The sequence below is a fragment of the Drosophila erecta genome, unplaced genomic scaffold (assembly GCF_003286155.1).
Source record: "Drosophila erecta strain 14021-0224.00,06,07 unplaced genomic scaffold, DereRS2 tig00000000-arrow-pilon, whole genome shotgun sequence".
In the NCBI taxonomy this organism is placed as follows: domain Eukaryota; kingdom Metazoa; phylum Arthropoda; class Insecta; order Diptera; family Drosophilidae; genus Drosophila; species Drosophila erecta.
Genome location: NW_020825194.1, coordinates 2,972,360 through 3,000,048, shown reverse-complemented (window position 1 = coordinate 3,000,048; position 27,689 = coordinate 2,972,360). Strand labels below are relative to the sequence as shown.

General features: G+C 43.4%; 1 protein-coding gene across 1 annotated transcript; it reads right to left on the bottom strand.

Annotated features, from left to right (window-relative positions):
• Positions 1 to 12,773: 12,773 nt before the first annotated feature.
• On the bottom strand, positions 12,774 to 17,047 carry LOC6554774 (calnexin). The gene is made up of 9 exons (XM_015153710.2): positions 16,622 to 17,047; positions 15,734 to 16,072; positions 15,548 to 15,619; positions 15,315 to 15,448; positions 14,381 to 14,969; positions 14,178 to 14,318; positions 13,692 to 13,820; positions 13,394 to 13,624; positions 12,774 to 13,330 (listed from the first exon to the last, which is right to left on the bottom strand). The coding sequence occupies exons 1-9, from the start codon at positions 16,769 to 16,771 to the stop codon at positions 13,286 to 13,288; spliced, it is 1,830 nt and encodes a 609-aa protein (XP_015009196.1). The 5' UTR covers positions 16,772 to 17,047; the 3' UTR covers positions 12,774 to 13,285.
• Between the last annotated feature and the right edge of the window lie 10,642 nt (positions 17,048 to 27,689).

Below are 27,689 nucleotides of genomic sequence, written 5' to 3'. Positions count from 1 at the left end.
TTGATTAACCATCGGTCCACAAAGGCAACTGCAGGTTGTTCAGTTACAGTTCGGCTAAGAGAACTCGAGTTAGATCGTTTTTCTGCATATCTAGGATGGATCTGGCCACACATGCTGGACCAATATTCCAATGTCCATTCAGTCGGAAGTAAATGTGCGAAATGGCTTTGTTCCCATATGAGATTATCCAGTTTTTGTTGAGCAAAATGCGAGCCGGCAGATGCCAACTAGTTCTCAATACAGCCATGCGGTATTTGGGGTTACCGTACATATGCAGATGGATCGATCCATTGAGCAATCTGTCGTCAAACAGTTGCCGCCCTTAGTCCTCGTGCTCATCCAGGACAGGTTCGGCTCATATGCAAATTATGTTCAAATTGTTCAATTTCCTGGAAGCCCGCACTCATCCAATAGCTCTTGTAGCTCGGGTTTTGTTTTTTGCACAAGTGTTTCCCATCCACCGGAAGTTTTTATGATTTTTTCCGACGAACTTGAAACAGTAGCTGGACTTGCGTAATGTTTTGCCGTTCTGGAGAGTTTATTGTCTCGCAGGACTAACGCTCGTGCGGATCCTGTGGAAGATCCTTTGGCGGCAAGGATATATGGGGAAGTGCATAATAGTTTTTCACACTCGGCCGCTAAAATCCATAGGCTGTTGGATTGCACGAATTTTGACTCGAATGTAAATTACTTCGATTGTTTGGGCAGCGTGCTAAGAGCTGGGAATTGCCATTGTCTATAAGGATTTCATTTTCAATATGTGTTATTTAAAGGAATTTCAACAACATTGCCGGGGCATTGATATACGGCCTTAAAACAGATAAGATAACGATTGAAAACATTTACTTTGCGATAATGATTTAAAATATTAAATCAATTCTTTTGCCCAACAAGCAAGAGTCGGTCCATGTGATGTCCTTGTGGGTTTAACCGCAGATCAGGACTTCAAAGATCCAGCCGAATGCAAAAACCAAAGAATGCATCTAATTTTGCCATCTCATTGGGGCATGCTAATTGCCTTTGGCCAGAGTCCCAAAGAAATGAGTTGTAAATGAGCAAAGGTAACTTTCCGCAAACAAATCCTCGACATCCCAATGTCCTCGAACCGCAGGAGTGATGCTGTCACAATGCTTTGAGCTGCATGCGGATTCCGCCAGGAGATCATTAATAAACCGTTTTGCCAGGAGCCAAGGATGGCACATGAAACACACCGACTTCCTAGCACTCTAATGATAATATCAAAGGACTTTCAATCCATAGCGGTAACCAATTGATTCGCCACCATATAGAAGTATCTCTACACATATGTATCCCATCTCTAGATGGAAATCAAACAGTGAGCACACGCCCACCACCACAACTAACCAGCCGTGAAATTATTTTTTATTCCTCGGATATATGTATCTAATGGACGCTGCATAAATCGCTGGGTTATGAAAGGGCAATTAAGTGCGGGCAATCAGGGAGTGGAGAATCCTTCCACAAATTGGTTGAATGACCCCCGAGATGATCGTGAGAATCCGCGTGGCCGTAACCCTGCGATCAAATGAGTTCTGAAGAGGTTACACTCTAAAAATTAGACGATTGCGTTTTAGTGTGTCATTAAAATCGGACTATTTGTCTGCGATCTCTGGAGTGTTTCCATCGAAACACTGCCCTGCTCCAGCTCAGTTTTTCCGTTAAGGAATCAAAACATATAATTTTCCCCTCCCCAGGAACAACAGGTATGGAGTGAGCTGAGAATCTCGGGGCACAGCGGAAAATCCAATACATACAGGTAGGCATATAGGCACATAGGCATATAGGGTGTGAGCTGAACAATAGAACCTGTTTGACGGAGGGGAAAGTCCAACTGGAATCGGGCCTCATATAAGAAGAGCTGCTGAGATTTCCTGCCGCAAGGAAATGGGAAAACAAACCCGAGAGCAGAAGGATGGGCAAAGGAAAAATGATAAATGCCAAGTAAACAGGTTGAGGACAGGTACCACGAGGGGTAATCGTAATCTCGGGGCCCCTGGAGGGGGTGGACTCGGCATCACATGTAAAACCCATCTCCCAGTAGCCCGAGGAGGCCCAAGATCGAAGCGAGACCTGCACGTGGTCGTGGATGTAGATGTGGATGTGGATGTGGATGCCCAGGATCCATCGAAGTCGTGATGATGAAGCCTTTTCTTTTCTATGCGCACTGCGCACTTCCAAACGTCAAAGACCCAATAACGAGTTTTGTATTCAAACGCGAGGAAAACGAGTTGAGGATCTTGTGGTTTTTATGGGGGTTTGGCTTTTTCACAGATTACCAAACTATTTTCCATTCTTCTTCGCTGCGCAGGCGTTCCAATGTAAATGACCAAACAAAGGAGCCCAGCGAATGTGTGATATTGGGATCCCTCAGTTGGCCTGGGAAATTGGGAATTGGGAAAAGGGCTGCTGGACCTCGGACTGCAAACATAAAAAACTGATTTTTATACGAGCTCATCTGTATGCTTAAGGTCCGAGCAAATGCGTTTGTAAATTAAATATGCATTTTTTAACGACCAGTTTGGGGATCGGTTTGGATTTCAAGGAAAGGAGAAGAGATGAAAACGATTTTTCAAGTCATCGTTATGGAACATTTACAAGATTACTATTAAATGGTATTTGAAATACATAATTTTAGTTTAAGCTAGATCTAATTTCAACGAAGTAAATTACCAATTATTTAAAAATATCTATCCCGACATAAACATCGGAAAATCGGAGCTCAGAAGGGCCGACATCTTGGGAATGTTTTCATTTCGTTGGCATGTAAATAAAGGTCTCAAACACATGTGGACAATGTTGCAGGACAACGGCGGCATAAACAAAACCCGATCGCCGGTTCAGGACTCAATAAATTGCCGCTGATCCTGCGAAGTCGCGACTTTTGACCCAAAGTCGAAGCCAATTCACTGGCCGCTGCTAATGAGCAGCCAGCCGGGGTTACTTGAGATCTTATCAAAACACAGGACACAGATGAGGACTCACAAATCTGGCAGGATAACGGTAGCGGCGATCGGTTTTCATTAGATCCTTTTGGCGCTGCCGCTGCGATTTGTTTACGGCTATGTGTTTATTACGGGCAGCCAGAAAAAGAGGAGAGTTACGAGCGGTTCTGGAAATCGGAGCCGCCAGCGCGGAATCCTTGAAGTGGTCAACCTCTGGAAACCCGGCCATATGTCGTCGACATCCGTGTCCCCGGTGATACATGCATGTTTTCATGCTTCTGCTCCGTTTTTTGGCTCTCCATCTCGGGATCCTTTGCATGTGGTGTTGATTGAGTAATTTGTGCGATCCTATATGGATTGGTAGGAGATATGTTAAATGGTACATGGAATATGCGGTGCTAGTGTGCTCATCGACTTGGAAGCTGTCAGCGTGGCTGCTCCAATTTCATGGCCGATTTGCTCAAGTGCATTCTAATTAATGATTCGGCTCAAGGACTATCTGGCCATGAAATTCGAGGACATCTGGTGTCTGTTTAATTATGGATCAAGGCTGCTGGGCCAGAAAGGGTTCTTCTGCCTAACGGTTTGCTCAAAGGGTCGATTAGGGTATCAAATTCCATGCTTAAAAATTCACGGAAGAGCTTTTTGAGCGAAATTGTTGTGCTCTTTAGTTACACAACAAAGACGTGATATTTTGCAACTTATACTACCCATGTAAGCATGTTCTATATGCTTGTAATATCCTGGGAATGCCTTTGTAATACCCAGCAATTTACGACCGCAAACCTTATCTAATACCCATAAGGCCACCCAACAATTGGCGCTGCTTTGAAAAGATCATTAGCAGGAATAAGATCGTAAAAATTCGTGACACGCGAAAATAAAGCAAGTGCCGCCCACTAAAGGACCTGCCCAAAAAGGACCTCGACAGCCATGAAATTGCAACATGCAGGAGTCGGTGCCATTACCCGATCCCTGTGCCTTGGCCGATCGATGGATAGATGGACCTCCCGGGAAATCAAAATGTTCAATTGCACACAATTGCGGACTCGAGTGGCGTGCGAAGGACAAAGGACGAGACAGAAGGATGACCGAGGCAACAAATTTATAGGGACACAAACACGGGCCGACTGTCGGCGTCTTAGAATCAAATGCACTGCGTCATCGGCGACCTCGGCAACCAAAATATATCATAGATGCACACAGGTTCTCGAGTCGCCTTTTATTTTCTGAGGTTTTGCCGCCCTTTTATGATTTTTATTCTGTGCTGGTGGAGAACTGCCGGTGGTCACTGGAGTTCCTAGAAGCCAGGCAAATACAAAGAGACTGGGCGAAAATATTATGAGAAAAAACAGAAGGAGTAGGGAGTAATTAAGGGAGTCCCAGCCACTTGTTCATGCTTCCCCAGCTATATTTACACTTTCTGCTCTTTCTCTTATAATATTTATTTACTTCGGCAAAGGATTTGTTTGCCCCAAGGCTGTTTGGCTTTCGAGCCAACATTCCCAGTGGTGTCAAGGAGTTGGCAAGCCGATTATGATTTGCCACCACACAAGTCGAGGTCGAGCTCTGGTGCCGCGGGTTTTGTGGAGGATTTCGGCGCAGGACTCTGGCTAACGTGTCAAATGGACAGCAGGACACTGCTGATCCTGCTGCAATTTCGCACGGTCGGGAGGGAATACCTGCGCCTGGCCCACGCGGCGCTCGGTGCGGGGTATCCTGCCTGGAGATCCTGACGCGATCCAGGCGATCCAGACACTGAGCTCATTAAGCGTTCTCCTGGCTGGCGCCTATCCTGCGGAGTGCTCTCAGTTTGGTGGCTTTGCAATTAACTGCATTGTCTTTCGACCCGGGCACACGCGCAACGAGTGTCCTTTTGCAAACAGGACTCTGCTGTGACAATCGCTGCGTTTTTCGCATTTCCCATTTTTCACTCCTTTGCAGGGGAGTCTAAACGCGTTTTGCTCCTTTTACTTACTCGCTCCTCCACCCGCTGCTTAATTGCTGGGCTTAGAAGAGTCAGGACGCAGGACCTCAAATCGAGCATATGGCCAAAGTCCTGCGATGAAGTAGCTCCGATCGAACGCCCCCATTTGGTTGGCAAAAGCGAAGACGCAAAATGTTGGCCAAAACATGTGCTGGACAAAGTGCTCCTGTGGGAACGCCCTCGCTCCATAAACGTACTTTATTGATTTGCCAACCCATAAAGCAGAAATCAGGAGAATCTACCTGCTCAAAGGACCGATCCCGTGCACTTGAACTAATTGACAATTGAAAGGTGCGAGATTGCAGTGAGCTGATAGGACCAACGGATTTTTGCGCTCCTTTGTGCCCGAATTTATTGCGTTTGTCGAGAGGTTCGTCCTTTGTTTTCCACGCAGGTTTCCCACTGCTCGCACCAAAACAAAGTGCCAGTTTCTGGCTCTGACATGGACTATTAATTTGATTTTTATGTGCACTTGTGCAGTTCGCCCTCGCCGGCCGCCTCGATCGTTTTATGGCAGTTTAATATTTTTGCGCCTCGTCTTTGTTCGCAGGAAGCCACACAGGGACCTCCAAGTCGTTCCATGGTATATATGGTATAGCTTGCCCCTCGGAGCGACCTACTTATAGGGTACATGTATATGGAACGATCGCTGGTGTAACTCGATCGCTTTTTGGCAACTTCTGAGTGCTGCGCACATGGTGCTACGTGCCTCCAAAGCTGGAATCCCCTCAAGTGTCCATTGATGTGAGCTTCCTGCTGCTCGGACAGCTACTGGATGGATTAAGTGCCCCTTTAATGTGGGAATATTGTGATGAACACGAAAATTATGGTTATCTTTGGGGCACAGCTCGAAAATGTATCAAGTTCTGGTTCTAGTGAATCTCGCCAGAAAATGTCAACAAATTGCAAGACGATGTGGTTGCTCTTCAAACTCTGGGTTCATTAACACTGTCCTGAATCACTCGGGATAATTGCTTCGAATGAGTTGATAAGTAAGCATTAACTGGCACAAATCTCCTCAATACATGTCAATGAAATTGATGATCCTTTGGAAAAGTCCTGCGAATTATCATTTGTCATTTGTCCATCGATTGTCACTTTATTTCGATCTTCTAATTTCGGAGTTCAACATGTGATATAAAATTGCCTGAATCCACTTGTGATTCTCCCAGCTGGAATTCTAGGAAACAGATCATTGCGAACTGGTGGCCAACTAGGACCACCCCAAGCAGTCAAACTTTCCGGGTCCTTGTGCAGCGGGCGGAACTTCCCACCGAGCTGGTTCCACTTGAGAAGGTAGCCATATGGCGACGCCTACGACACCACTCCAGCAATAGATCCTGCCGCATGTCCTGGCCTGTTTCCGAAATTAATAATTGCAACATTTCGCGCTAAGTGAAACCAAAAGTCCAGTGGAACCACTGTTGTTTTCCGAGTCACACATGGCCGCCAGGAGTCAGTTGGTCACTTTTATGGCAGAATTACCAGATCGCCAGGCGCTGCGCCGCTTGAAGCTCGAAAGGGCCGAGAGGACAAAGGCAAACACCCACCCATGTGTGGGCCAGATGAGAAGGTCCTTGCGTGCGTGACCGTTACAAACGAGCCGCCCGATGACTCAGTGCTATCTGTATCTGAACTGAGTGCGAGTGTGTATATAGACCAAGGATCAGGGCGCGCGTCAGTTGGTCTGCAAGTCCTAACCCTTAAATGCAGCCGGCAAAGTCGCGGGCTCAAAACTCAAAACTCAAAACCCAGCACTCGAAACTCCCTCGCCCAGCAAACCACCCTGTCCTAGTTTAAAGTAATGCCCGAAAACTACGCCTATCTTGGAGGCGAAAAGTATAGAACCAGCCGCCGTTTGGCGCGCCCACATTGCCCAACGTTGTTGTCCCGGAATATTTTCATTTTAATTGTTATGCTGATGTTGGCACGAGCCAACATATGTCCTGCCAACATCCGTGTGGAGTGTCATTGACTGGCGCTGCTGTTGTCCTTTTGGCGCCCAATTCTCGAAAGGAAAACTGCCTACTATCGCCGCTATCGGGGCTGCCGTTCTGGAGGAAAACTGTTAGCCACCGCACCACCATCCACATTATATCACCACCACCGCCGATCACCAGAGCGCGACCAAATTATGCCCAAGTTGCTCGGCTGCAGCGCTTCGCTGACCCCGTGTCTTTTGCCTTGGGTTTTTCGACTGGGCCTTCAACTCCGACTTCCAGCCCGACTTCTGCTGGCTGGCGACCTTTTGGGCCTCCTTCTCTGGGTCGTGGAGTGGGAATGGGCCAAGAGCACGCGCTTCCACAAGCCATTTCCTCCACTTCCTTCACGGCAACGGCACCCGAAATGTAATGAGTCGGCTGCGTCAGGTGCATTGCAAGATGTACTGAGAAAAACCGCATTTCGAAATGATAGTCAAATGTCTTGATAACGCGATTAGCACTAATAAGAAATGTATTCTTGGGAAGAACTCTTCGATATATATATTATATTTATTCCATGCTACGTCCGAAACAATCATATCTTAAAAATGGACTTAATGGTTAAGAACCAGATTGAAGGTTTCATATCTTAAAGATGAACTTAATGGTTAAGACCCAGATAGAAGCTCTCATTAAAATGAAATATCATACAAACAGCGTTAAAAATATAAAGGGAAGATGAGTAGGAAGCATCCTCAAGCCAAGTGCAACACTTTTTCCAACATTTTCTTTCACTGTCGAGTCGAAATGACCTCGACCGCGACCCCAACCCTAAATGAGCTATGAATTTTCTTATTTTCTAGCTCGCCCGCTCTATCCCGCTGGCTAGGACTCGCCGTCTCTTTCTCGATCGCGTAATTACAGCGGCCAAGTCGAAGTTTTCCTTATGGGCCAGGTCAAAGTGGCTCTACCACTTCCACTGCCACATCCACATCCACTGGCAGGGCGACATCGGGAATCGAATGCCGAGCGGTGCTCATTAGACCAAAGCATTTGCGGGGCGCATAGAGGGTGCATAGACATCTGTAGGTTGCACGTAGCACGAGCTATGTCCTTATGTTTAGCGCATTTCGTTGTAATAATTTGAAATTTTGATCAGGTGTTTCTTTTTATGCATTTTGGCTTTCTTTCCGCCCGGCAAAGGGAAGGGGCGGGGTCAAGGGGGAAACTAGGAGCGTTGAGGTCGACGGACCGTGTAACGCAACTGCAACTGCAAGTGGCCGGCCGACCGACTGCCTTGTCTTAACTTGGCTCAAAGTGCTCAACAAACGGGCAGGAAACTCGGGGAAAAAGCGCGCAATTTCGGCTGGTTCTTGAGCTGGGCTATTTGGCATTTGAACCGTATCGTGGTGGGGTATTCACTGGAGTGTATGCCAAAAGCCTGATTTCGCAGGTGTGGAAGTGTTACTGGTCACCCGGCAACACTGCGATAAACAGGCGTAATACATGTTCTTGCAATTCTCTAAAGCAGCCTCTAAGTAATGACTTCCCGTGGGCCCAGATATATTCCCAGATATCTGTTTACTTTTAAACAACGCCCACACTACACCCAGTTCTCCAGCTCCATCTGCATCTGCATCGCCCACATCCACATCCGAAGATGTGGGCACTCCTAGTCGAGATTCGCTTGGCAAGAAATGCGTTGGAACAACCTGATCCCATCCAATCCGATCAGATCCGATCCTCCTGCGTCGGCACCGCTCTGAACTTATTGAGCAATTTTGTTTTTTGGGCGGCAGACGCTGCATAAATATAAATATTTCGTTTGCACGGGCAGACGATGAGTGCACTGATGAGTGCCAGATCAAAGCCAATTTCAGGGCCCACGTAAAGTCACGCAATATTGTGTGGAGGCAGGATGCCAGGATCGCTGTCAAGGAATGGGGAGCGTCGTCTTGGGCAGCCAGGCAAATTGTTCTGCAAAGTGCCCCTAAAGGGGAATCATGGAAAAGATATCTGCACAGCACCAAAGTATCTGCAAATGCCACATTTGCATTCAAAAAGTGATATTTTGACTAACTTTTGAGCCACTCAAGAAATGTTAAATGCTGTTCTCTCTACCCAACGAATTCATAAGAAAGAATGCTACTTAGCAAGTTGTTTTTTAGGGTATTTACACCACCGACTTTGTGCAGTTTTGGCGTCTTCTTAGTTTGTTCTTGCAATTGGACCAAGTTCCTTTGTTTTCTTCGCCAGAGCGAAAAGCGTGCAGCGCACGTACCTTTGAAATAATGATCCCGGCAAATTGAGTTCTGGCTGAATGCATTTTTTGGGAGTGCTCTCGAAAATTGCCGAAAAATGAGCGAAAACGTGCGATGCCATCGATGCAAATCACATGCAAATCGAAACTCTGAACCCAAAAACCAGGGCTCTGCGGTCTAAACTCGAACTGAAACCGATCCGCTTAACTTTCCCGACCGGAAAGTGCATGGAAAGCTGACCAGCGGACAATGGCTAGGAATCTGGAGGGGAAAGGGTTAAGCGATCTAGTTGGGTAAAACAAACAACTCGACGGCGGAAGACAATGGAAATCCGCTGCAGCTTTTCTAATGCAATTAAAATTTTCTTGTGTCGTAAGTCAAATGCGAATCGAAGCGTAACCCGTTGGTCAAGCCAAGTGTTTGCTTAGTTGCGGTCAGTTGCGTTTGCTCAAAGGATCGGCGATGGGATGGGATATTGTGTAACTGATCCGGCTCCTTTCTTCCACCAGGGGTCAGCGGAAATCGCGTTAGGGCATCGAAATGCTGAAATTAAGCGTTAAATGGAAAAACAAAAGCTTAATCTCAAGAACAAGGCCATGAAAAGACAAACTAAGCGGCGCACAAAGGAGCCATAATTGCGAAGGGGTCATTCCTGCACTCGCGGCCTTGCAGGGGTTGCAATGGGTTAAGTCGAATGGGTGGGTCTGCTCAAAAAACAGCAGCGGGATCGGGATCGGGATCGGTTATAAAATCGGATCTCGATGGGGTGGACACTTGAACCCGGTGCCGGATGGTCAACGGCGCATTTATGGCGATGGCAACCGGTTTCCAAGCTGCGGTTATTTGCAGAGTTTTGACGCTGGCCGCGTAATGAAGATAAACGATTTACAATAAAATTTTATTGTCTTTACACCACCGTACAGCGACTTACCGAGTCGCTGGTCAGGCATATTAATGATTGGCTGACCACCGAAGGAGGACGAAGTCGAAGACGATAGCCATGCGGGACAGGACCCTGCTGATAATGCATTCAAAAAGGTGTCTAATGCGCAAATCCTGTTTGGATAGGACACCCAGCATAACGTCTATAAGGAGTGGACGTTCCCAAGTGGCAGGGATACAATGTGATTTTCTTGAACGTTCGATTCGCCAGCAATCAGTTGATTAGGGAAATTGTTTGATTAAGTAACGCACAACTCACGAGCATCAGAAGAGGTCCTGCCTAGCACACTGTCGCCACTTTTCAAGGACATTTTTGCGTCTGTTCTAGGAACTATGATGCACAATACGTTCCTAATGATGTCCTTGCACTTTAATTCTATCCTAAACATAGGTCTTATAATCATAAAATTTAGCATATAGCTTTGAGTAATCCCTGCAATGCTTATAAAAGTACAAAAACATTGTCGTACCAACCTCAGAATATTTTAAGGTCACCTTTTTGTAGAAATATTCTGCGCATTTTTATGTAAAATCCCATGCATACATTTTCCATGGGCATGTAAAATAGTTGTCGTATTCGCTGGTACTGTAGAGTATCGCTAGATGACGCTTTTGTAACCTGCGTAAAATATATATTTGAAATGTATATTTTAATTTATAACTTTTGAGTTGGCTTATGGTTTAAAAATAATTTATTACCAATCTACTTGAAGGAATAATATGTTTCCTATATCTTAATACTCACTGTACAGGCAGCAATCATTAAGCACTAAAATCCACATTTGTTAATACAGATATCAAAAACTAAATTGCTATGCAGTCAAATTGGTCAATTTAACGTTTCTGTTTAAATGACCTATCATAAATTACAAATGTACTTAATTAAAGTTTTGATTTTCCAGAAATCAAAATCATTTTTTTGTGTAATAGAAGAAAATGGGTGAATAGTATTCCCTTCTGCATTTTCCCAAATCTTAAATCCCATAAACGCCGCATCGGACCAATAAATGCAATATTAAATAAATAAATACCCAATCTCTCACAATTGACAAGACATTCAAAATCCAATTAATTTTGATGACTTCTTATCTGCTGCACGTAATCTTTATGATGAAATCGAGCCCGCAATGCTCGGCAATTACCCGTTGGATCTCTTGGAAGACCTTCATGTCCGGGGGCCATTCGCGATTTGATCGGATAATGTCCGGCTTAATTGCACGGAACTCGGCAAAGCAGCGCGTAATGAGGGGGACTCATCGCATTTGTGCTGCGGATTATTGCAACCCTCAGGGGCAACCCCAAGATTCCACTTTGCATGGGGTTGAAATGGGGTCTGCTAACTGCAAAACCCTACATATGGCGCTTTATTTTGCTTACGCATCGATTAGCATCTAGCTTCAATAAACTCCCCCACATTTGGGGAACTCCCTGGAGTGTCCACTGCTGACCCATGCCGGAATAAATACTTCTAACCAATTCAGCTTACTCGGAAACGGGCAGCACTTAAAAGCCCCGTCAATTGGGGAGATGTGCTTCTCAGTTTTATTTGCCGACGTTTATTGTGAAGGGTTCGGAAAGTCGCCGCCTTTGACAAACGAAAGTCAAAATATTTTTATTAAAATTAAAATGCTTACGCAGACGAAGGCAGCGGGTTGGTTTTGTGGTTCCCATTTTTTCATCATTCGGTTGCAATGGCAACCCTTGGAGCCTTTTGTCTATGTCTGAGTTATGGGAATCCCCGGCTGGCGCACGGCAACCAATGTATGTTTTATATTAATATGCGGCGCAGTCTAGCCGCAAAATTGTAATCCTTTTAAGTGAGGCCGCCAGACACCGCCAAATCATTTAATCTTTTTATTGAATGGCCCTCGGAGTTTTGGGCCATCGAAGGAAAGAGTTTCGCATCTGTTTGGCGGCCATAAATCTAATTTTGAATGGCCTGTGTGTGACTGAGACTTCCATCTCCTCCTTTTGGCGAATGCAAATTGTCATCGGCTTACTGTTGTCATAACAATTCCATTAACGAGGACTGTCTGTCTGATTTGGCATATTTATGAGCTTAGGAAATTGAATTGAATTATTCAGAGCGACAAAAAGGAGGCCTCTAATACACATGTCGATTGTGGAAATGAATTGTATTGGCGAGGGGGGCTTCCTTCTTTCTTGACTCGCAAAATGGCTGCTAAATGTATTTTATGCCCACCGACCGCCAGATCAAATAATGAAAACATTTTGGCGTTTGGCATTTGGCAAATGCCCCAAAACCGCACGAATGCAATGTGTCTGGTCTGGTCGGCGCCCCACGCACCACGGAGCATAATAAATCCGATTCGAATCTGATCTATCCCAACATCAGGGGTTGACATTTAAATTAACACCCACATGCCTCCTGGTGAAGTGGGGCTGCCTCTTGGGGGTTGGATTCAGGACCTGTGCGGCAGGAGTTGGCTTAGTCCTTTCGGTTAGCTGGTGGCAGTTGGTTGGAATCAAAGGCTGTTGCACTGGTTTTGACATTTAGTTTTATTTTTCGCTGTAAATTTTCATCGATACAAATGAAAATGGAAACTTGAGTATAACTATCGTACTATTCAATTTCGTTTAAATTACATAATATTAAACTAGATGCTTGCCTTTAGTTCCCTCTTTGTTTGCTTGCTGCTTTAGCTTTAGCTTTTGTTTCAGTTGTAGTTTTGTTTCCCTCATTTGTCTAGTTGTTTCTCATTTTTACACAAATCAAAAGGAGGATTAGCACTTCAACTAAACACTATAAAGCGGTGCCATCGGCTGGCTCTGTGGAAGGGTAGTATATATAGGAGATATAGGGCCGACAGAGGGTCGAACACGACAGAAATGCAACGATAATACGGCGAAAGTACGTACAGAGTGACTAAACCGAACCGCGTGAGCTGGCAAATTAAATTAGACTTCACTAGAAACTGTTTGTTTTACAGTGTGAGAGTGTGTGTTTATTTCTCCATTTGTGTGTGTCTTTTCCATGTGTGTGTGGTGTGTGTGTGTGTGGGAGAGTGCGTGTGTGTGTAGTTTGAGGGAGATGTCGGCTGCCTCGGCGAAGAACAACATGTTTGAAATGTACGTTGGCTTGGACATTTGGTTGTTTGTGTTTTGCAACCGCTGGCTTTTGGAATTGGATTAAGTTTTTATTTAGAGTTGCAGTATTTGCTTTCGGATGCGGCATCTGAGTATGCCCGCTTACTCCTTGCGCGCCTGACGCTTGCGTGTTTTTGTGTTGGATTCCTGAAAAGGATGAGGTTGAAGATTAGTCTTGGTGGTCACTAGCGAACCCCTCTGCGAACGCACCTCAGTCTGTGCGGGCTCTTGATTCTCCGCCGCCTTGGTCTCCTCTTCGTTATCATCTAAATCAGACTTTTGGTTCTTCTTGGGACTAGCGGACAGCGGTGTGCTCTCCTTGCTGGAATCGCCAGCGGCCCTTTCGTCGCTCTCCTCCTCCTCCTCGGCCTCGGGCTCATCGTCGGGCTGAGGATCGTCGGTCTTCTTGGCCTCGGCAGCGGCCTTCTTGGCAGCAGAGTCCTAACATCAAAGGCCGAATTAGTAAATTCCCCAAGTACAACTTAAGTGAAAGCTCAAGCATCGTTACCTGACTCTTAGCGGTACCAAATCTACAGTAGATGGTAAGCGCAACCAGCGCCACAATGGCCACCAGGCCAACGCCCCAGATCGCGGGATTGGCATTGGCTAGCTCGACTACCTTATTCACGAATGAGTCCTATGAAATGAGAAAGCCAAAGAGTAGCAGTAGCAGTAACAGGTGCAGGGTGCAGGCCAAAATGAGAGTGTTCATGTGGGTGTATTGTACGAATTTCTAATTTCAAATTTAAAGCGAAACAAGTCAAGACCGGGGCCAACCTCCTTGGCGCGTCGGTACAGATAGAAGACGTAGCAACTGGCCGGAATGAGCAGGTACAGGAAGTACAGGGCCCACCAGCCGGGCTTGTAGTTCATGCGGCGCATCAGGCGGTGCCAGAAGGTTTTCTTCGAATTGGATAGAGTAGTGGCTCTCGATTACGATTCCCTGTGTATTTTTGTGAAGGGGACAAGGAAGAGGTTAAGGGCTTGAACTTACCGATTCACGGTCAATGTAGCGACGCTTGATATCGAAGCTGTTGGCAGCAAAGTCACGGGCGACATCCACATCGTCCGTGATGATCAGATTGTCGAAGAGAATGTCGCTTGACATGGACCACAGCTCCAGACCCACGGCGCTCTAAATAGAGTTAGTGTGGGTATAGTAAAGTGGACGATGAAAGCCATGCAAATGCCACTTACGATTGGCGTCATTTGGAAGGGCTTCAGATCCTCAAAGAAGTTTGGATTGACAATCTTCCTGGGGGCCCACTTGCCCTGGTAGTTGGGGTTATCGATCATTGGTGCACGCCACTTGCCCTTGTAGTTGGGATTGGGGATGAGCGGAGCCTTCCACTTGCCACAGCCGGGTGCCTTCTCGCAGACTGGATTGTCCACCAATGGAGCCTCCCATTCGCCATCGATTTCGGCATCCCAATCTTCAGGTTTGGTGGCAGTCGGATCGAAAATCATGTCGGGCTCATCCTCAAGCCAGCCATTGGGCATGACGGCATCGGTATCGGGCAACTGTGGTGGAGCATCCTCGTCCCAATCCTCGGGCTTGTGGGCAGTGGGGTCTGGGATCTTCTCCCGCTCATCCCACGACTCTGGCTTGTGGTCATTGGGGTCGTTGATCTCTGCCGGCGGGTTGACTGGTGGCTTGAAGTCGGTCAGCAGGGAACCCTCGTTGATGATCTTGTGGTCAACGCGAATCTCAAAGCTGTTATCGGGACGGACCACCAGCTGGTAGAGATGGGGTAGCTTGTCCTTGAATGGCTCTTCCAAACGGTTCCTGAAAGCAAGGAATCCAAGAAAATTAATCATCGATGGTGTTATAAATACACGGTTTATCTGCCTCTCCAAAAAGTCAGCTCATCGATGGGGGCAATAGTCCACCTCGGTGACGATGAGCCAAACGGGTGACAAAGGTCTAAATTGCAGCTAATGTACAAGCGAACAAAGGTGATTCCGGAGATAACACGTAAGCGCAATGCCGAAAACCAATTTTGTTTCTATATAAGGCAGGGAAGCTTCTAAGCAAGATGGTTAGAGTGGTGATTCTATTGATAGCGATAACGCTTGAGTGAGCTGCTGATTTGCCATCTCCCGAAGAGTTGTGTTCATTTAATGGACTCACTTCGGCTTGTTGCAGTGCTTCTCGGTGATGGTGCCATTAATTGGATTGACGTGCCGGAATATGAAGTGCATTTTCACATCGTTGCCGCACTTGTCCGGTCCAAACATGATGGTATAGGGTGTCTTGTCATTGAACTACGAATAAACAGAGTCGGATTCGGGGGTTGTTTACGATTTGTGTTCGTTGGGGTTCAGGCGACTGTGATCTATGAGGGCATTGCCTCCCGCACTTACGCTTTTTAGTTGCTCCGTGTCTTTTCCGGCTGACAAAAGCTTCAGATACGAGCCGCCGCACTCCTGACCCTCCTACAAAAAACGAGAATAAGCCGGTGGAGAACGAGAATTGGGTCAGTAAGCGGGTATTAATTGGATTTGCCCGGCGGCTGATGCAATCCCGAAGCGTTTCACTAGGTGACGAACCTGCAACGTGACCTCGTACTGCACCACCAGCGGCTTGTCCGACTTGAACTCGAACGGCCGGCGGAGGGGGGCTGCTATGGCCGCATGCTTGGCCTTCGACTTGAGCACTAGACCCAGGTCGTTCGCCCAAACGATGCGCTGCGGCGACTCCCAGTTCCAGATGCCATCGTACTTGGAGATCTCCTCGGCGATGTCGTCCTTCTTGGCCTGCGACAGCACCCACTTCTTCCTGGACTCCTCCACGTCGTCGAAGTGGTCCGCGAAGTGGAACTTCTTGGCATCGATCACCGGGCTCTCGTAGGCCAACTTCTCATCGACGTCGACGGCGGTGGGCTCCTCCTGCAAGGCATATGTTGAAACGTTAGATAAGGTGTCATAAAATCCGAAGCACGCGGTCGTCAGTGGGGAAAGTGATAGAGAGAGAGAAAAATGGGTGGCGCTACACCAGGTGGCATTGCCATAGCCACCAGACTGGTTGTGGATATTTAATAATATGCTCTGTAGCTTCAAGAGCACTAAATTGCTATTAGCTTGACCTCATCTGTAGCTGTTACTACCCTAGAGGACTGTCCCAATTTCTGTGGAGCAACAGATTAGTGCATTCTTGGGGCTGCCATGGGAGTTGCTATCTGCGTGACCTCGTCTGTGGGTAAACAGTTGTATTTCCCTCGCATTCGGATTTGTAGCTGGAAAAGTGAGACACGCTCGCATGCTAATTGTGGGTCACAAAGCGAAGAAGCCGGCCGCACCGCCCCCCAGCCCCCGCAGCAACCCCTTCCCCGCCATCGCAACAAGCGCGTTTCTCCTTTTTGTTCTAGTACCTTCCACTGACGTGTACTTTTTGTCTCGTTTTTTATCTGGAGACTGGCATCGCCGCGACCTACTCACCTGCACATCTTCCACATAGCCGTCCTCGAAGTCGTCCGACTCCGAATCCGGGCCCAAATCGGCGGCTTTGGCCGCACTCAGCAGCAGCAAACTGCTGGCCAAGAGCAACGCCAGCGTTGCGGCCCGGTTTCCTCCCATTTTCCACGCCATTTTCACCCACTTTTCGCTCGCTCGCTGACTGGTTGGGATTTTGTGTCCGCGGAAAACCAGGTGGTGGATTGTGTTGTGCGCGCACTGCTTCTTAACAGTTTTCCCCGACTGCGAACTGTTGCGGAATAACGAGAATCGAGATCTGGCACGACGAACTATTTGTAATTAAATTAATGTAAATTATACATTTTCTCTGCTGCGCTGCCTACTTTGTTCTGTGCTTCCTCTTCCCCTGCTTTGGTATGCTACCGCCTAGCGCGACTGGTCACACTGTCGCGTTGCGTTGTACCCTACCGTAGGGTATTATGGTTCTTAAGCATACACTTCGCTGTTAACCTGAAAATTACAATGTTTAGCTACAAGTGTTTTGAAAGGAGTACATTTTAAACAAGCATAGACCATAATTCATTTGATTTTTAGAGAAGGTGCTTTATAAAATGAGAGGCGAAACATGTTAGCTATATTGATTTACATACTTACTTCATTTTTAATAACTATTTTTACTTTTGATACCTGACGGATATCGATATGCCTCACTCCAATCGTCACGCATGGTTTGGAACTCCGATAGGTTTGTAGCAGAGACTCAGCCCCCGACGGCGATTGAATGTTGCATACTTTTGAATGCTAAGCATAATTAATCTTTTTTTTTCAAGATTTTGTAATTACTTAAACGTAATTGATGAAAATATATATAGAATAAAATATATAAGCAATACAATGTAATAAATAAAGAATAAATGGTTATGAAGGAAAATAAGCTGTTTGTTTTCATAAGAGACTTATAAAATCGCAAAAATCACCAAAAATATTGGTTTTTCGGTCCAATCTCGAGCAATATTTGGCAAAATATGGATTGCCATACCTTGTTGGACTCGTAATTAAGTTCCCTTTCCACCCAAACTCAAATTTAGGAAAAAAAAATTTGAGCCCATTTTTGCAAAAAATGATGATGGTACCCCTTACAAAAAACTCAAAAAATTGTCAAAATTTGGACTTTAAAAAATCGGTCAAAAAATGATTTGCCTAGTTAGTTTAGGTCAAGAGCTGCATAAAAAAGTATTTTTTTATAGCTTTGAGACCTTTTTAAGTCAAGTTATGACGAAAAATGTCTCAGAAAAAGCGTATTTACCGAAATAATGCAAGGAGAGGTACCAGAATTGAATTTAAGCTCCAAAGAACTCGCACGGAAAATGGCAAACTATTTTTAGCCTTAATATGTTAATTATGTCAGTTTTTAAGCGAAATATGAAACTAAATAGGGAGAAATTTGATTAAAGCGAAATTGGGAGTATCTAGCACACGTATTGTGTTGTTTTTCCTCGCTGCCCATATGGAAATTAATATTTGTGCGATGTGCGATTTCCACTGAATTATTGGCATACATTTATTTTCCAACAGACATGTCTGAATCAAACACTTCGTGGATGAAAGTAGTCTTGCATGTTGCAATTATTTTAAAAGCCCGGCGGCTCAATTAATGCTCCACAACGGGAATGGCTAAGCCCCCAATAAACTTGATGGCTGGCAAGAGCCACGCGTTGGCTTGTAAAATAAAGTGGCGTTCATTTGAGCATAAAATTATAATAAAAACTCCTGGCTTATTGGGCTTCATTTGTGGGTGGTCTTCATTTGATGTCACGCCTTTCTTATGCTGAGAAAATAGGTGTGCATATTCGAGAAAATAACTTAAAAGTTATTACAAATTAGAAGCAGTGAAGATAGGTGTATTTCTACATTTTCCACACAATGCAACAGGTGCGGGTTGTAATAACTAAGATAAACAGATTTCTTTCAGTGCACATCCTTTAACTGTGGCAACTTATTTGCGGCACGCGCAATTCTGCTGCCGCTTCTATTGCTGCCACTGACAGTTTTTTTTCGTTATTTTTTTTGTTTGCAACTGCATACAAAAAGCTTTCTGTTTAATGGAATATTTAACACAATTTAAAAAGTTTTTTTCTAAAGACAAACAAAGACTCGGAAGCACACATGTGGGAGGGTGGGTGTTGCACATACATGGTGGGGGTACTCAGAAGGAGAGGTAACTTTTGTTGGAGCCTCCGGAGTGCAGAAAACTAAACACGTACACACAGACATTTCTTTTTTATGGAAATTGTGTAATGACAGTTAATGAGGGTACTACATAAACAGACACAAGCACACCTCCAACACACACACACCCCACCTGAGCATAAGCACCCAGTGTTGTCAAGTGTTCTATTAACAACGAGGCCAGCTTACCAACACTTGAGCCGGATTCCAGCACGACGATGAAGTTTCACTGTACAGTGAATGTGAGGAACTGAAGCAACTAGTTTTCACTTTTTAAATACTCGTGAGAATGTAATATTTTAAGCTACTTAACATTTAAACTGAACTCCAAAGTTACAACTGAACATTATTCGAGTTCCCCGACTATCAGGTATTCGTTACTCAGCTAGTGGAAGTGCAAACGAGAAATTTCAAAATATTCTGAAATATCGGTGGGGAAAAAGTTGAAAAAAAAATAATAAAATGAAAAATAAATAATTGAATGCAGATTTTTAGAGAATTGCTCCAGAAACATTTAGAGGTATGCCACTTTAAAATCCGATTAAGATAAGCTGAGTTATGGACTTTAGAACTTCAGTCTTGGAACATTTTTGAGTTTCTACAACATCATAGCAACAGAAAAATTACAAAAAAATGTAGAAAAAATAAATTTCCAAATTTGAATGCAGATTTTTAGAGAATTGCTCCAGAAACATTTAGATGTATGCCACTTTAAAATCCGATAAAGATAAGCTGAGTTATGGACTTCAGAATTTCAGTCATGGGGCATTTTTGAGTTTCTACAACATCATAACAACAGAAAAATTACAAAAAAATTTGAGAAAAATATAACACAAACATTTAGAGGTATGCCACTTTAAAATCCGATAAAGATAGGCTGAGTTATGGACTTTAGAACTTCAGTCTTGGAACATTTTTGAGTTTCTACAACATCATAACAACAGAAAAATGACAAAAAAATTTTGAAAAAATAAATTTCCAAATTTGAATGCAGATTTTTAGAGAATTGCTCCAGAAACATTTAGAGGTATGCCACTTTAAAATCCGATAAGGATAGGCTGAGTTATGGACTTTAGAATTTCAGTCATGGGGCATTTTGGAGTTTCTACAACATCATAACAACAGAAAAATGACAAAAAAATGTAGAAAAAATAAATTTCCAAATTTGAATGCAGATTTTTAGAGAATTGCTCCACAAACATTTAGAGGTATGCCACTTTAAAATCCGATAAAGATAGGCTGAGTTATGGACTTTAGAATTTCAGTCATGGGGCATTTTTGAGTTTCTACAACATCATAACAACAGAAAAATGACAAAAAAATGTAGAAAAAATAAATTTCCAAATTTGAATGCAGATTTTTAGAGAATTGCTCCACAAACATTTAGAGGTATGCCACTTTAAAATCCGATAAAGATAGGCTGAGTTATGGACTTTAGAATTTCAGTCATGGGGCATTTTTGAGTTTCTACAACATCATAACAACAGAAAAATGACAAAAAAATTTGGAAAAAATAAATTTCCAAATTTGAATGCAGATTTTTAGAGAATTGCTCCACAAACATTTAGAGGTATGCAACTTTAAAATCCGATAAGGATAGGCTGAGTTATGGACTTTAGAATTTCAGTCATGGGGCATTTCTTGAGTTTCTACAACATCATAACAACAGAAAAATGACAAAAAAATGTAGAAAAAATAAATTTCCAAATTTGAATGCAGATTTTTAGAGAATTGCTCCACAAACATTTAGAGGTATGCCACTTTAAAATCCGATAAAGATAGGCTGAGTTATGGACTTTAGAATTTCAGTCATGGGGCATTTTTGAGTTTCTACAACATCATAACAACAGAAAAATGACAAAAAAATGTAGAAAAAATAAATTTCCAAATTTGAATGCAGATTTTTAGAGAATTGCTCCACAAACATTTAGAGGTATGCCACTTTAAAATCCGATAAAGATAGGCTGAGTTATGGACTTTAGAATTTCAGTCATGGGGCATTTTTGAGTTTCTACAACATCATAACAACAGAAAAATGACAAAAAAAATGTAGAAAAAATAAATTTCCAAATTTGAATGCAGATTTTTAGAGAATTGCTCCCCAAACATTTAGAGGTATGCCACTTTAAAATCCGATAAAGATAAGCTGAGTTATGGACTTCAGAATTTCAGTCATGGGGCATTTTTGAGTTTCTACAACATCATAACAACAGAAAAATGACAAAAAAATTTGGGAAAAATAAATTTCCAAATTTGAATGCAGATTTTTAGAGAATTGCTCCAGAAACATTTAGAGGTATGCCACTTTAAAATCCGATAAAGATAGGCTGAGTTATGGACTTTAGAATTTCAGTCATGGGGCATTTTTGAGTTTCTACAACATCATAACAACAGAAAAATGACAAAAAAATTTTGAAAAAATAAATTTCCAAATTTGAATGCAGATTTTTAGAGAATTGCTCCACAAACATTTAGAGGTATGCCACTTTAAAATCCGATAAAGATAAGCTGAGTTATGGACTTCAGAATTTCAGTCATGGGGCATTTTTGAGTTTCTACAACATCATAACAGAAAAATGACAACAAAATTTGGAAAAAATAAATTTCCAAATTTGAATGCAGATTTTTAGAGAATTGCTCCAGAAACATTTAGAGGTATGCCACTTTAAAATCCGATAAGGATAGGCTGAGTTATGGACTTTAGAATTTCAGTCATGGGGCATTTTTGAGTTTCTACATCATAACAACAGAAAAATGACAAAAAAATTTTGAAAAAATAAATTTCCAAATTTGAATGCAGATTTTTAGAGAATTGCTCCACAAACATTTAGAGGTATGCCACTTTAAAATCCGATAAAGATAGGCTGAGTTATGGACTTTAGAATTTCAGTCATGGGGCATTTTGGAGTTTCTACAACATCATAACAACAGAAAAATGACAAAAAAATGTAGAAAAAATAAATTTCCAAATTTGAATGCAGATTTTTAGAGAATTGCTCCACAAACATTTAGAGGTATGCCACTTTAAAATCCGATAAAGATAAGTGGAGTTATGGACTTTATAATTTCAGTCTTGGGGCATTTTTGAGTTTCTACAACATCATAACAACAGAAAAGTGACAAAAAAATGTAGAAAAAATAAATTTTCAAATTTGAATGCAGATTTTTAGAGAATTGCTCCACAAACATTTGGAGGTATGCCACTTTAAAATCCGATAAAGATAAGCTGAGTTATGGACTTCAGAATTTCAGTCATGGGGCATTTTTGAGTTTCTACAACATCATAACAACAGAAAAATGACAAAAAAATGTAGAAAAAATAAATTTCCAAATTTGAATGCAGATTTTTAGAGAATTGCTCCACAAACATTTGGAGGTATGCCACTTTAAAATCCGATAAAGATAAGCTGAGTTATGGACTTCAGAATTTCAGTCATGGGGCATTTTTGAGTTTCTACAACATCATAACAACAGAAAAATGACAAAAAAATGTAGAAAAAATAAATTTCCAAATTTGAATGCAGATTTTTAGAGAATTGCTCCACAAACATTTAGAGGTATGCCACTTTAAAATCCGTTAAAGATAAGCTGAGTTATGGACTTCAGAATTTCAGTCATGGGTCATTTTTGAGTTTCTACAACATAACATCAAAAAAACAAGATAGAATGCTATAGTCGAGTTTCTCAGCTAGTGAAAGTGCAAGCAAGAAATTTCAACATATGAAAAAAATTTTAAATTTTTGAAATTTGTGGTTGGGACAGTTTTGAGCGGATTGTGGGCGGTAGAGTGGGCGTGGCAACATTTGGAAACAAACTTGCGCTGCGTTTATGTCTCTGGAAGCTGAATGCTTAGTCTCAACATTCTAGCTTTTGTAGTTCTGAGATCGAGGCGTTCATACGGACATGGCCAGTTCGACTCGGCTATTGATCCTGATCAAGAAATTATAAACTTTTTGTGGTCGGAAACGTTTCCTTCTGCCTGATAACTACTTTTTAACCCTTTTACTCTACGAGTAACGGGTATAAAAACTATATCAAACGCTTATGATAATGATAAACCTAAGCAAAAGTGTTGGAACTAGTTAAGGGAACGAGCTTTTAGATAAATCTGTGCTAATTACGAGTATAGAAAGCGCCTTCCAGGAAGGCGAAAGCTTTGCAGAACGAGTTTCAAACTTCTGGGTAATTTATAATAACATTTACGTAGCACATAAATATCCCTGGCTGGCAAGAAACTAGGGGCCCAATGTGCTCCGCTTTTAAAACAGCAGCTCTTGTCTACACGAATTACTCAAAAAACATACTTAACACACTCACCCTCTCAAAGGAATTAATGGAGGGGGTGCCGGAAAAGTGGGAGGGGCGCTGGAAAACGGGTGCGGGAAATGGGGAGCTGTGAGTACGGGACATCAATGTTGATGGCATACCAGAAAAGTTTTGTTCTAAGCTTTTGGACAGCACCGGCAGAATCTCAAACATTTTCACCTGCAAGCAAATAGCGGCAGATAGGTGTTTTCCGGGGAGTGGTGGCGCGGAAAATGAAGAGCGGGTGGCCGTCGGTTTTTCCGGGGCGAGCGGAGAAGTATCCGTGTGCAAGGGAGAGTATCAAAACATATGAAGGAAGCGCCGCTACAAGCGCACGAGTTCAACTTAGTGTGTACTTAACTTCCGTTACATGGCCGCCACTACACCTACACACCTACACACCTACACACCTCACTCACACCGCTGCAAGAACACATCCTTTCACACGCATGGCCAGCGCACCACATATACATATGCACGCAGAGAAAAGAGTGACCTGAACTAAAACTAACTCTTTTAAAAGGAAAAATATAAGATATTATGGTTTCAATCAAGGTTATAATATTTAGTAGTTTTTTTGCTTGACTTAGGCTTTGCATGTTTTTATTTAACATTAGCATTTTTTTTGCAGTGCGCGTGTTTGTTTGTTTATGCCAAAAGTGTTGTAAAGTGCGGCGCTTTGTCGGCAGGAAACGCTGAAAATTTATTACCGGACAATTTTGCCAGGGGCATAAAAAAGAGAGCCCTCCGAATAGGGGGCGGGGCAATGGGCGCCCAGGGGGCGGAAGAACCTAGGGCCAATGCCCCCACCCACCTTGCTAACCCACCAACACACCCACATGCATATGCATAGTTTGCTGGCCGTAAGTGTATGCAAACATGCCTAAAAAAATCTGGAACAGTGGAGGGGAAAGGAAATGCGGTGCGGGGGCGGGGCGGGTGCGGGTGCGGGGGAAAGTGTGTAAGCAGGCGGGCCATTTTCCATTAAAAATTCAAAATGCCCGGCGCCCAGCCCGCCATTAACACCCAGGATAGCTGTGTGTGTGTGTGTGTGTCTGAGTATCTGAGTGTGTGTTCGGGGAAAACCTCTTCAGCTTCACCTTTGCCCACTTTTCCCGCTTTCCCCGCTTTCCTTTGCTTTCCCTACTTCGCTTTCAACACCTCGTTTTCTCACCTTTCGAATGGGCTTTTTCACTGTGTGTGCTGAGGAATTTGCAGCGCCTTTAAAACTGAATTGATTTGTTATTCATGTTTTCTGACTTATGGCCAACACTTTCGGCTTTCCGCCTACCATTCAATTGACGTGGCCAATGGCGCCGACTCTTCCCCCTTCCCCCTTTCACCGCCCACCGACCATCGCTCACCGATGGAAAATAGTGAAAATTTAATGCAGGCACTGAATTCAGGAACGGACTTTGCAAGGACCTGCGACTTTGTCGTTTGTCGACAGAGTTCTTCCTTTATGAAAATCTAGATGCGCCAGAAAGTTGTAAAAGTCAGGAGAATACAAAAAGTATATAACTTATGTTCTAGTTGAACAACAAAGCATAAAACATAACTCCTAAGTTCCTGTTCTTCATTAAAGGACAACAATATTTTGTCGATTAAAACTCTTGATAAAGGAAAGCACTTTCTTCTGCTGCATAAACCGCTCCTGGACTTTCCCATAATAGCCGGTTTGTACTCGAGCCTCTGGCTTGGATTTTATATTTATTAAATTGCCGCAAGGGGAGCATTTAGTGCATGTTTGGGAGCTCGGCAACGAAAAACAAGCAGGAGCACAGTTCCTTTCCGACTAACATAAATGTTGGCACACACTAACTAAATAAAGTTTAAGACTTGGAGAATGTACAACGAAATGCAAAACGCAACTCTTGTCGCATTTGTCCCCATTTTCAATGAGTTTGATATTTTGAGTGAAGAGTTCATTAACACCCAATTGAAAACAGCTAAGCATAAACTCTGAAAAGAGTTAGGAGATTTAAAAGGGTATTTAGCGAAGGGGACTTGGGTCACAAGTGGCCAATAGCTTGGTAATTGCAGTGGGAGTGGGGTCCGCTCGAATGAATTAAAATTCCATATTATTTGCGGCAAAAAAAGGAAATTTTAATGAATTATGGAATGTGCAAAACAAGTGCATAATGGCGTTTAATGCATAGAAAAGGTGCTTCACTTACGCAATCCATTCAGGGACGAAAAGGATTCATTTTGTAGAGTGGCCTTACGGCTAATTCGCAATGTATTCAGATTCAGATTCAGATTTCAGGTCATTAAGTGCCATTCATATTCGTTTCGAGACTGAAGCCGCTTTAAGTACTCATTCCTTGTGGCAACTTTTAGCAGCCAACTAATTTGCATTCCTACCTTTCCCTTTTCATTTTGACAATTCTTTTTTGAGCTGGGGCCCCGGGAATGTCTAAATTTTAATCACCTTAGTTGACAAGTCAAGACAAATAAAAGCGGTGCGCCGTTGGGGCGTGAAACCGAAGTTGGGGCAAGGATTCTTGCTTTTTGAAATAATAAATCAGGGCATAGGCGAAAATATTTAAATTTAAATGTTTTCGGGCCGAAACGTAAACAGGAGCAAAACTCCCGGGGCGGCAGTCACTTTCATTATTGGAAATATAAATCACTTTCCCTCGCCGGCAAAACAAAGTCGGCCTATACACCCTTTTTTGGCTAATGGGTGACGGTGGGTGGCGGAAAGAAGGCTCAAGGCTGAGTGGCAGGATGGCAGGAAGGCCGCTTGTTGTTTGCTACCCATTCTGTTGGCCGTTTTGGTCTGCGGCAAGTGGGCTGCACGATAAAAACAAACAAATTCATAGCTAATAAAATTGCTAATAAATAAACGAGAATGGCGTAAGCGCAAAAAAGGGACACACGAAGCGAAAACAAAGCAGCCGCAAACAAAATGTACCAACAAAGAGCCGAAAAAATGCTCATCATCAACACACACACACCCACACACACTCCACTCACCTGCGCAGAGGGGGCGGGGTGGAAAGCGGGAAATGGAAAATGGGAAATCGGGCTGGTGGAAAATAATGTAAGGCTAAAGCGACGCCAACCTGGTGGCCGCATTGACCAACAGCCAGCGGCTATTTTCGGTGGGTGGCGCAGGTTAGCAGGCATTGCATTAAACAGGTAATGGGTTAAAGGGGCGCAGCGAGAGGGGGCGTGGCCCTCCAAGTGGCGTGCGCCTCTGCCAACAATGCTGCACCGACAGAAAAGTGGTTGCCCAACTAACATATTAAGTAAAGTCTGTGAACTCAAGTATTAGCAATCCAATACAAATATAGTTTTAAAATGATTTAGTAAGGGAATCAAAAATCCAAAAAAACAGTCTAATTTAATATATAACTATTCTTAAGGTACCCATACATCCGAATCAATTATATTTAATTACCTTAGGATCTGATTCACATTCGATTGCAGACTTGAAACCACAATCAATTAGTTTTCCCGTGTAATAAATTTGGATGTAGCTGTATTTTTATGTTTTTGTTTTTATCCTCACCTTTGCTGCTGTTATATGCGGCGTTGGTTTTTGGAAATTTATTACCAGAAACCGCACATGCTTTTTTAACTTTTCCTCGCAGCGGTTACCTTAGTTGCCTGGCCACATTTTTGGCTGGAGTTTTTAATCAAAAGAATGTTGGCCACACAAATCCAATTACACTCTGATAAGAAATGCTTAGCCAATGCCCACATTTGTTCTTATGCAAATCAGCCCAGTTTATTAGCCCTTTATGCTGTTTTCCCTCGCTTAATGGTTATTTTTCCGCTTATTTTTTATATTTTTGTTGGTCCACCGCAGGTGGCGGAGCATGAAAAGTGTCCAGGCTGCAAAAATAGATCGGGATGGTCAGAATGACAGGCGGCGAGGGTCGGGTCATCAGGGTCATCATTCCCTGTCTCGGCCCATAAATCTTTGGGATAAAAATCCGCTGAGGGCAGCGAAAGTCGCCAGCCACTTTGTGACCCACTTCTGCCCGCTTTTCAGTCAGTCAGTCAGTTAGTGAGTCACTCAGTCTGACTGACTGGCTCATAGAGGTCATAATTCCCGTGCAATTTCAGCTTTTGTCCCCGTTTAATGACTGATGGGTAGCCTTAGTGCTGCCCTCCTAACAATTTGCATTTTTATGGAATTGAGACATTTGACGAGCTCCAAAGACGCCCGTAGATTGGATATGAGCCAGAAATTAATGTGCAGCATAAAGATTGCTCCGCCCAGATTGCAGATCAACTTTTGATGACAACTCGGCGGGGAAAAGTTCTTATTCCTTTTATACCACGTAAAAATGGGAAATGGACTAAATAACAAAAGCCAATTAAATACATGTCCTTCTCCATAGGTGTATCTTTGACTCCTTTCAATATTTAGGGTTTGTATTTAGCACCTTACTCCTACTTAAAGCCTAAGCTTGACCCCAATGAGCTGTAAATAAGAGAAGGAAAACCCAGGCTTTAATGCGAAATTAATAAACCAAAATCAGCTGCTAAGCAATAAACTAAACTAACTGAGCCGGCTTTTCTAAACCCAAAGGCGACCTAAATA